An 11,508-nucleotide genomic window follows, 5' to 3' on the forward strand; every position below is an offset into this window, starting at 1 on the left:
AGTACCTTACTACATGTTCGCTCAAAAAAATCCCATGGGTTCTGCAACCTCTGCCTTCTAAAGGAACACAGCCTCAAGGGGTGTGATGCCTGTGCTGAGTTAGTCCAAACCTAAACAGGTGAGAAATTGAGTGGGTGCATTATCTCATGATGGAATATGAGAGAAAGCAGATTTCTGGCCTGGCCTGGCCATTGGCTAAGAGTGAAACACCAAAGAGACCCAGCTGTCTCAAGGACCGGGATCAGTCCTCGAAAAAAGGGTCTTTGACATTGAAAGACTGGAGGCCTCAAGGAAGGAGTTGAGGTACGCCAACCCAAAGAAGTGGCAAAAGGTAACTGACTTGCATCGACAAAGTGCTGATTCGAAGTCCACTAAACTCACCTTGACATAAATGCACTAAGCGATCGAAGGACAGTAGATGCTTAGAGCCACAGTCTTCAAAACCTAGAGACCCTGCTAGAGGCAAGCTTTACAGACCTTAATCGATGCTGGAAGGTGATCAGGACTGAGGGAGAGCTTAATAACCTATAGCTGTCCACTGACAAGAGAAACCCCACCGACAGCGAGCACTCTGAACCAGTTTCTTGCTTTCGACTCAAAGTTGAAATGGTTGCACTCCTTCAGAAGGAGGATTTCAGTGAGGTGCTAAAGGGTTTTCGGATTCGAACAAAGCCATCTGAGCTGTAAATGCTAGAGTAAGAGCAGACAGACATCCAGCCTCCCACTGCGCCTGACCCCATGAAGAACATGAGTTACCGTATTTGACCTGGATCGAGAACCACAGAAGGACTTGCAAAGACCACAATGCCAACTCCCCAGGGGAAGGCATTGATACCTACACTTAAAGGACCTTGCCGCTGGATGACCCAGCTTTGTACAATTCACTTGTGAGGAGTGTTGCGGATACCTATGGGATGCACCTTGAAGAGTTTAATTGATTTCTACTCTAAACACTCATGCCAATATAGAAGTACAACATCTTCTCGAAGATGGTTACTCCATAAGTCAAAAGTATAGACAAGCCCTGCATAATCTCCATCTTCATTAAGGGTAATGTGGCATTGGACTCAAATCATAGTCACCAAAACAAGAAGGGGAGGTAATGCCCCCATATCAACAGGACCACCCCCAACAAGGAGTGCAAGTGTGTGAAGATTGAGGGCAGGAAGATACCTTTAGCGGCCGCTGACCATTTGAGAATAGTCCATTCCATTGCACTCTTCATCTGCTATGACCAACAGCAGTGGCAGAAGGTCAAGGAACCTTCCTGACCAATATAAAAAGGTGGCGAAACAATAAGCGTGGGGAAAACCCCATTGCCAACACCTGATACAAGTCAGCCCTAAGTGCAGCCGATGGGGTGAGTTGGCAAATGTGCGTGGAGACAGCCCTGAAAAGGCACACCTAGCTGCTAGTCACGTTTGAGGTGTATGCCTCAGTCACCAATATGCCTTTCACATGTGCCGCTCTTTTTAGGACCGTGCTGGTGAGGCTTTACAACAAATAAAATAGCACCACAAAATGGCAACGGCAGTGGGTGCCCATCAGTTTGGGGGATTTTTCAAGAGTGCTGCCACATGTGCAGGAGACCAGCAGACATGTGGCTTTGAAGGACAACTGTAGAGAGAAGTTTTCAGACAACACTCTAGGTCCCAGGGTACACAACTACAATGGCAATTCCCTGCAACATTACACCAGCCATTTTCCTGTAGAGTCCTGAAGGTTACGGGGTCCACATCAAAGATGTTTCCCACCTTCAGCCCCGGTACAGAACACCAGTTGGGTACAGAATAGAGGGATTCTTCCATAGATGGAGGTCAGTTACCTCAGACATGGATGCTGAACCTTACAGAGCAAGGATGATGTATCCAGCTGCTCAAGAAGCCACCCATTCTACCACCAAGGGAAAAGACTTCCTACAAAAGGAATTGCTCCATGTGCAACAAGTGAGAACTTCTGTCAAAAGGAGTCATAGAAGGGGCCCCCAAAATGAATTCAAATGAAGGGCTACTCCTGTTCCTTCCTCATACCAAAGCCAGATCAGTCCTTGAGGGCAGTATTAGATATCAGACAACTAAACTTGTGCAAAAGAACTAAGCGTTTCAAGATGGACACACTACAGGAGATCATACTGCTGCTGGAAAGAGGGGACTGTATGGCAACAATCGACCTCTGATGCTTACCTGCACATACCACTGAATCGTGAACACAGGAGGTATCTCAGATTTGTCATGGGCAAGGTACATTATCAGGTCAAAGTGATACCTTTCAGCATAAAGTCTGCATCAAGGCTTTTCACAAAGTGCCTGGGTTTAGGGGCCGCACGCCCTCAGATGCAGGGGTAAACAGGTTTAGCCTTGTTATGCTGACTGGTTGGCAAGCTTGTGGCATCAATGCAAAGAGAACATTTGAAAAGTGTTCCTAACTCTTCACTAGCTGGATTTAGGCGAGAGATACTGGATATTGAGTACTGCTGATTTGCATTCTGAGGATAGGCCCATCGAAGCGATGGCCCTGATTGAATTGTACGACTGCAAGATGACTGAAGGAAATTTAATAAAATTTGTTTAAAAAAAAAAAAACTCTTCACTAGCTGGATTTCACCATAAACTTAGACAAGTTCTCCTGATCCCAGAACAGGAGCAAGTGTTCTTTGTGGAATCACGAAATTACCTTACCAGTTCCCAGCTAAATCTTAGCATTGAAGGAGCAAACTCTCCCATACCAGAGTATGGATACAATAGCCTCCCGAGTACCACTCATTTATCCTGGGCCAGATTGCACAGGTGCCCAATTAGTAATAGTTGCAATCAAATGGTCATTCACCACAGGAAGTTGGAAGCATCTAGTAGTTGTTGCAGAGTGTGATGAGGGAGATGGCGGTGGAACAAGTCACATTTCTGTGGCAAAACATTTCACATTACCAACATTAACCGTCACCACAGGTCCTGTTAAGTAATGCATACATGGCAACAGACCCGATTCAGACTAGGTTCCAAAAATTGCTTAATTTTAGGTATCTTCAATTATATTGAAGCAGAAGCATTTCTAGATGGAAGTGGGAGATGGTAAAACACATACATTAGTTGAAACTCGAGACTGTTTCCAAGCACTGGAAACCTTTTAGGCAAAAACAGTGCCGATCCAGATTAACAACACTACTGTGGAGGTCTATCTTTAGCAATAGGTATTTTGGGGGTCACAAGATCTCACATACAATCCAAGCTGGATCAGAACATATTGAAATGAGCATTCAGAGAGGCTCAGCTCTTTATGCCAATACACCTACAAGCGAAGCAAACCCATCCCATGCGTGTAAGCTAAAGCAGCAGGGGCTAGATACAATTTTTTTTGTTTTGCAGGTGGGGCACAGCAGACCTACATGTGCACAACCCCAGATAATGCAAAATGCCAAGACTTTTTGTCCAGGAACCCACACCATCCAACCATAGGAAATGACTTCTCGATAGTGGTAGGGTAATTTGCATACTCTCACCCCCCCCCCCCCCCCGTACTACCGATCCTGTTTGAAATTTAACAAATAGAAATTGTTGCCCATGATGCTCTTCCTAGTAACTCCGCAATGAGTGAGACCTCTGGTCTTGGACCTGCTGGAGATCTTTCGAAGGGCTATGATGAAGCTCCCAGTGTTTCAGGACTTTTGGTACAAGATAGATCGGTTTGTCACCTGGAACTGCCCGGTCTCAGCCTGGCTCCTGAGTACCTGGGAGAATTAGGCAACGGTGCTATATCGCACATTGCAAAAGGTATGTCCACTGGTGTGAAAAACATGGCATGCGGACAGTAGAACTATGAATATCATAATTATCACATACCCAACCCACTTGCTGGATGAAAGCCTAGCCTGTGCGCCACTCGGGTTCACCTGTTCGCCATTGTAGCGTATACTATGGGACTCTCAGGCAAAAGCTTTTCTAACACACAGTTCATCAGGAGATTCCTAGAATGGCCGAAGGGTACCCCAAATGTAATCCCCAAGCAGAACATAAACCTAATGCTCACCTTGTTAATGAAGAACCATTTCGGCTAATATACAAAGCAGTTCTAAAATACAAGCCTTCCTGGTAGCCATCGCGTCGAGCTGCAAACGCACCCAGCCCAGGAACTATACTTGCAAATGGATAAGGACAGGGTGGTCAAGAAAACAAACCCACAATTTTTTCCCAACTAGGTGTTACAATTTCATGTAAGCCAAACTGTCCAGCTGCCAGCGATCTTCCAACAACCAGAGATTTGCTGAAAGAGCCGTGCACACGCTGGACATCTGGCGGGCAGTCCTGTACTAAAGCCAGGAAAGAAAGATCAGAAAGGGAATACAGTTGTCAGTTTCATCTGCACCAACACGCAAGGGGTCACCAGTGTAAATGGAGCTGTTGCTCGATGGCAGTGCAGACGATTCAGACATGCTACAAGAGGTCAGGATTGGCACTAGAGGAGAAACCAAGGGCCTACTCCATAAAAAAGAAGAGAACCTTCCTAGGCAATGTCTCCACCATCTGTATAGCAGTACATGGCTGTCCATGGACTCATTCAAAAACCATTACTGTGTAAATATTCAGGTCAGCAAGGAAGCCTGGCTAGAACAGAAGTGCTGAAGCACCTGAACGCAAGCAGTTATTTCCATCTAGCCTCCTGAAGGTGACTAATACTGCTACAAAATCGATGCACACTATCAATCAAAAAATATTAATGTTGCAAAACAAAATAAAATGGTTATTTACTACCAGGAGCTGTTTTGCAGCTTGAGGAAATTTCTGGATTCACATTCAACCCTACTATTTCCCCAGAAATTAACGGCAGGAAGATGCAAACAGCAGAGAAAAGCTGCACATATGTAAGGAAGTCTAGAGGATTGCAGGTCACCAAGTAGGAGAAAAAAGAATATGAAGGTGGCGACCATACATCTGATGTCACAGGATGGCAAAAATGCCTCCAAATGGATGTTGGTGATGACCATGATTGGGTGGGGAGGTTTCCAGACCAACCACTAGATGCTAAAATAATGCAAAGCATGTTAATAAAGTGAAAATTAATCATGTTGCAAAATGACTCCTACAGTTAAGTAACCATTTAATTCTCAGAATCTAAGCAGGTTTCCCTAGTCCTACAGAAGAACCTTTAAAAGATACATACGTCTGTGAGAAGTTTGTCAATGTTAATCCATATTTATCCATATTTCACTAGACTGAGTTTTAATACCAGACAAATCTAAGGGCCTAATTATGATGTTGGTCGGAAAGCCTCCGACCACTTTCAGACAGACTTGGTAGGTTTAAACTGCGACTGCCCTATTGGGATGACCGGGGTCCGAGAATAACCGGCAGGGGAATCCGTCTGTGTTCCGACTGAGTCACTGAGCCTGCCGGTCAGTCCTAACTGCACCATAATCCCTTAAGGACGGTGTTTCTGCCATCAGGTTTGTGATGTTGGTTTACGAAGGCCAATCCATGTTGGAAATAGACTTTGGGGGTCCCTAGCTGGGCCCCCTCCCCTTGGCCCGCCGCATTTAGGCTTGTGGGCACCCCTCAACATCTCTGCACCATGTGGCAGGCACCCTGAGGTGCCTGCCACACAGTACAGGGATGTGTCCAAACCTCCATTTTTCAATGGGAGCTTGTGCTGCAGGCAGTTTCCACCCACTGCACAAGCTCGCATTGAAAAATGGAAGTTTGCGACTGCATCATGTGCGGTCGCATCCCAACGGGTTTGCGACTGCATCATGTGCGGTCGCATCCCAACGGGGTTGTCGGAACGCCCGACCTAAGGTTTGGCGGTTCTTTCCCTGAAACCGTGTCTGTCGTAGGCTATTCTGACCGACATCGTAATTAGGCCCTAAGAGTTAGCACTCTTCTGCAATTAATGTAATTTTCCTATTCTCGACATAGGATTCTTCTCTGCTGTAGTGTGAGCCCAGAGACTTTAGGCACTATTAGACCAGTGTAGTCCTAGTCAGCCTTTAGAGAGTGTTAAACTCCAATCACCTCCTGTCATAAATGGGACACACAAGTTCCAGGCTGCTTGATGGACCATTTTGCATGTTTTGCTTTATATATCTCACATCTTGTTTCTGTGATGCTAGGCTGTCCTGCATGGACACCGACATAAATGTTACTTTAAATGGAATGGGGGAGAGGTACAGAAGAGGAAACATGCAGTAACTTGTTTACCATTTCCTTTTATGGTTACTTGATGTTTCTTTTACTCAGTGACAGTACATCAACCACAAGGAGTGATCAATATCCGCAGCTAAAATATGGAGAAAAAAAAGTTTAATATTCCCTATGTTAAATTGTATTCCGAGCAGCCCTGGAAGAAATGTTAATTATGTGGGTGAAATATGCTACAATTATGCTTTACCTGATTTTTTTTTTTTTTTGCATGATTTTTTTGGGTCTTGATAGACTGAATGCATGCATGGTCGCTTGAGACATGTTTACTTACAGGGGGGCCTTAGAGCCCATCCATTGCTTTCCACTGAATAGTTTCCTTGTTTCTCATCGGTCATCTTGTGGTGACTTCACTTCCTGTTTGTTTATTCCTTCCCTGGGGCATGGCCCAAGTACTGCTTCATTAGCCACAGTTCTTCCACTGCTCGCAGTTTTGGGTTACTTTTTTTTCTTCATTGTTGCCGCACTCTAAAAATGTCATTGTGTTTGTCGGACATAATTCCCCCAGCTCTCCTCTCCCTACCATAAATACAAGTTGTGTTTTACCGAATTTTAAAATATAAATAGCGTGCAATTGAGCCAAGGCACTTTACATGAGAACCAGATTATATTACATAAGGTCAGTTTTTTTTGTTGCTTTTCCCCACCTGCTTTGTTGCTACCCTACTCCCACCCCTCAAGAAAAACTAGATAAACAAGTAGTTTTGGCCATTGAGTGGTCTTCGTTCTTCAGCACTTTACTGTGCCCGGTGTCACTATGCTAGCCCCAGGGGTGAAAATTGCAAAAAACACGGTTGATGGACAGAGTGTAGAACAATGTCATACATTCACCCCAGTACAAGGATCTAGGCCTAAATCCATCGTTTTTTTGCACTCCACGCCACCCTGGGTTAGACACTGGCTATATGCAAATCAGCTCTGACCCTGTGCCTCATAGGAACAGTCCAGTCCGAACTACCAAGCCATGTCTTTCCCAGACCGGAATCAAGCATCCAAGTCAAAAAGAAACAAACCACCCCCTTTTTTACCACTATGCTAGCCCGAAGCACAAGATTCAGACCCCAAAACTTTCTTTATTGTGCCAAAGAGCAATCTAATACACAGAACACTGGGTGAAGTTTAATGTGTAACATCTCTTATGTTCCATTGTTCAGTGTGTAGACTTGGCAAGAACAGACCTCAATTACTTGGTGAGAACTTTTTTGCAAGTGTTGGCAACTTCATGAACTTTAAGAAGTAAATCAAAAAATTGAGGGTATAAATTGCACTTAAAGTAGGTTTTGTCAGCTTAAACAAAACCCTGCAAAGAATATTTTAAAGGCAAACTGCATATAGTTTTCATGGAAAAATATTCCTCAAAAAGTTTAGCATGTGTGGTTTTGTGGGAATCTGCAGCTTTGATGTTAAGTCTTATCGAATACAAATAGTTCACACAGAACATTTCTTGTCAAGTGACTACTTCTGCTCAAACAAGTCACCATCTTGTGGCAATTTTATTGTGATGAGAGATCCGCAAATCCCATTTCCCTGTGAAAGGGTGATTTTGTGAAATTAAATGGAATTTCACAAATTGTTCCCTCCCCTTTCAGCCCAACCCCTCCCCACCCCCTCCCCTCCCCACCCCACACCTGTCCGTCATCTGCGTTGTACTCCCCAGTGTATTTGGATTAAAGTCCATACTAAGGTTCAATTTGAAGAAAATACATTATTAATTCTGAATTTTTTTTTAAAATATATTTTCACCTTAAAACGTCACTTTTTCATGTTTTGCCAAATAGTGCAGTCGTGTTAAAAGTTTTGTTTACACGTCGTATGCCGTTTTCTTATGCAACGTGTGATTTTAATAACTTGTTTATTCTCTCTCTTTAGGTGCAGAGTGTCGACATTGCTGCTTTCAACAAGATCTGAGACTTGATGTAGGCTTTACTATAAATAATAAAGGTCAACCATGCAGAATAAAAATCTATATTGCTGTTTGTCTTCAGTTTCTGTTTATATTGCGTCAGCAGGATTCACCCCTTGCAGAAGAGATTCACGACAGCATATTGTACTCTGTGATGATGTACATGGAGCTCGCTGCCAAGGACTGCATCTGGGTGTATTGCTGAAATGGTGTCCTTGAGGCCCTGGGGAATTTAAATATTTGGAATGGTTTATGTACCCTCAACCACGAAAGCAGTGCAACTTAATGAAAGTAGAATAATTTTCAGTTATTGCATCTATTATCCCCTCTTTTATTAGTATTTTATCAAAGAAACTATCAAGCAGTGGTCTGCAAATATCAATCACGAGTGAAATATTCTATTCTACATACCGTTATCTGAGAGTAGATCAGCATTAGTCGAAAGAGGAATTTGTATAGCTTGTACCCGGCAGTGCTAGAAGAGAGCCATAACGCACATGTTTGGGTGGGCAAAGGAGGGGGGGAAAAAATCAAGAGTCCAGTCGAAATAGTCGAGATGTGCAGTGCTCCCAAAAAATATACACAAACGCCGTTCTTGAAATCACTTCGCTCCCTTTAGTTGCAGAACTAAGCGCACAAATGTCTTTTTTACACTAAAAAAGAAAATATAATGATGCAAGTGAAAGCATCCAAGCCCGAATATGGAAGTAAACAATTAAGGGGACTTGCTCTTTAAACTTTCCATGTAGATTAAAAGAATAGGAACATACAGGGCAGAGGAGCCCAGCATTTCCTAGTGTTTTTTTTTTTTTTGCAGCTCACCTATCGGATTTGTCTAGGTTAAAATGTGTTAATGGCTTCCATTCCTTTGTCTATTACCCTTCAGAACTTAAGACCCATTTCAGCGTATGGAATCCATAAATATTTCTAATCCATTAACCAGGCAGTGGGGAACATTGGTCTGGTCATACTCTTGCTAACATTATTTTAGGAATCGATATAAATGTTTGTAACCGGATCTTATTTTGTTAACAATGTCAAATAGAATAATTTCTGGGGGCTTGGTAATGCCAGTCTTGAAAGTTCTGCAGATTGTACCTTGCATTAGTACTGCTGTGCCCTGTGTAGGACCTGATTGGTCCAGTGTTAATCTGTTGAGATTGGCATTTAGAAAGTAGAGCCACCAACTTGCTGAAGTCATTAGCTGCGCCCCCATCTGACAGTTGTTAGACGTTTTGGGCGAGTACCTGGGCCCTATTAACCCAGAGTGTGTTACATATGGGACAACTCACGAGAGTTGCCAAAATTATGTGTGTTTGATACATAATCAGTATTATAGATTCAAACAGTCTAATAATGTAATAGCTGAGTATTACGTGGTATAAAATATTTTAGGGGTGAGATGGTTGTCGTAAACCAGCATTGGTAATGCATCAGTTCTGCTTATGTAATGAATAAAGAGCTGTTTCTATCAATTATCATCCGGGGGAAGGAAAGAGCTCCCTGACAGATAACACGGGAGTGGAGGAAATGTTGTGCAGCTGCCACAGCTGCTGACTCGAGCACTGGGGATCTCCGTTCCAGTCTCGGCCGTGCCCTGCAATATCCTTTGATTCTATGCAAATCACTTAATCTCTGCGGTTGATAAATTGCTATATAAATATGCTGCAATAGCAAAAGTAAAGACTTTGTGAAAATAGTTACACTAAAGCGGATATTAACAGTATTTTGGCAGCAGGAATCTGCTAAGAAAAGCAGACGAGGAACAAGCATTGATAAATGCAAGAAATTATGCTACAGCCAATAGACATGGAGGAAAGGTAAGTAGCATGCACAGGAACCAATAAGTAGCCAGGAAAGAGAGGAGGCGGGATGTAAGTCCCTTTTAAGTCTATATTAAAAACAATCGATTTCTCCAGCACTACGAAAGCAAAACCTAAAAATTTCAGTATTCCACATCAAGTCTTTTTAGATTTTGCCTGCACACCTGCTGCGAAATCTCATGTAAAGACAAAAAAACATCTTGAAAGAAGCTTGGTGCCAACCAACCCATTTCTTACCATTATTTGTCTCCCATGTTGCTCTAGTTTTCTTGCTTCTAATTGCTCGGCACCTCCGGCTTACTCTTGGGCTTTGGCCTTCATCCCTGCTGTGAAACATGGACCAAGTGCAGCTTCCTATGACCAGTGGCCTTCCACTGGCCACGGGCTCCTACAGTTCCTCTTTTTCTGTATGCGCTCTTAGAAAATGCATGCCTCTGCAGCCCCTCCCTGCACCCTCGCTCTCCTCATTCTCCCCACTCACTCCCACCGTCCCATTTGCTGTTGGATGAAACCTTCCCCCCACCTCCGTGCTGTAAATCCTCCACCCACTGTCGTCTTTTAAACCAACCCTCCCGCTGTCCTTTCTTTTTAAAACCTCCCCTACCTACGTTCTTGTTAACCTACCCTGCTACACATTCTTTGTTTCCCACCGTCGTCTTTGTTGCGTGCCACCCCCACTCTGTTTTTGTTTTAAGCCGTATTGCACAGCAGCATAGGCTACTGAGCAACGTGGCTTAAAGTAACTTAAAGTGCTATGGCTTAGTCAGTGCTGGCCGCACCATAGCACTTAGTTTTTATTTAATCTAACCCATGTTTCACAGCTGCCTGGGCTGCTGTGCAACATCTTAAAATAAATAAATAATTAACAAAGCCAAATAGCTTGCACATTCCAGTTCTGGCCTAAGTGTATCACTAAGTTCCTGGTGTTGGAGGATCCCTAGCTACACAAACTATGCTAGCTCAGGAACCAAAAGGAGTCAAGCTATTAGACCTGCCAGGCTTTCACAGACATGAATATTAAATACAAAAGTAGCTTTAGTGGGTGCACTACAAGCTGTATTGGGAGGACCCTGCAGGGCTGCTGTTGGTTTACAGACCGGAGTACGAGGGCGCCCAGTCGGAAGGCGAAGGCCAGACCCCCCTGGATCAGTGTCCTAAAATGCTCTCCTCTGAGGCTTCTGGCTACGAGGGCTCCTGGCAAACTTACACCTAAGACACAGGCGTCTTGCATGCCATACAACGATTGACTCTGGTTTTTGCCCTTAGTACCAGCCTGGCATATAGAGCAGGCATTCTCTTGATGGAGCCGAGCTTCAGTCCAAAAGAGGTGTTGACTGTCTACTGCTGCCGCTGTCCCTGAGCTGGTTTGGCTCCAGGAGCCCATTTAGGTCTTGAAGAAGCACCACTGTAGCCTACCTGCCTCAAGGCCGAACAACCCCTTCCCAAGACAGTAAATCAAAGCCTTCTGCGCCAAAGTCATCCCTGAAATGGGCCTCCACATCAGGAGACTGACCCAACAGCTCAAATAAGAGGAAGTAGACCTTTGAAGATTTCTTTCTGAAGAATTCCATATGTTCCCCATACCACTGTGACT

General features: G+C 44.0%; 1 protein-coding gene across 4 annotated transcripts in view; it reads left to right on the forward strand.

Annotated features, from left to right (window-relative positions):
- LOC147724805 (uncharacterized) overlaps positions 1 to 8,164 on the forward strand; it is a 76,526-nt gene extending 68,362 nt beyond the window's left edge. For all 4 annotated transcript variants that reach the window (XM_086966307.1, XM_086966308.1, XM_086966309.1 and 1 more), the window contains one exon: positions 8,058 to 8,164. In XM_086966307.1, the coding sequence (XP_086822433.1) occupies positions 8,058 to 8,096 (39 nt within the window). In that variant the 3' untranslated portion in view covers positions 8,097 to 8,164. The remainder of the gene's footprint in view (positions 1 to 8,057) is intronic.
- The last annotated feature ends 3,344 nt before the right edge of the window (positions 8,165 to 11,508 follow it).

The sequence above is a fragment of the Lissotriton vulgaris genome, chromosome 4_1 (assembly GCF_964263255.1).
Source record: "Lissotriton vulgaris chromosome 4_1, aLisVul1.2, whole genome shotgun sequence".
Lineage (NCBI taxonomy): Eukaryota > Metazoa > Chordata > Amphibia > Caudata > Salamandridae > Lissotriton > Lissotriton vulgaris.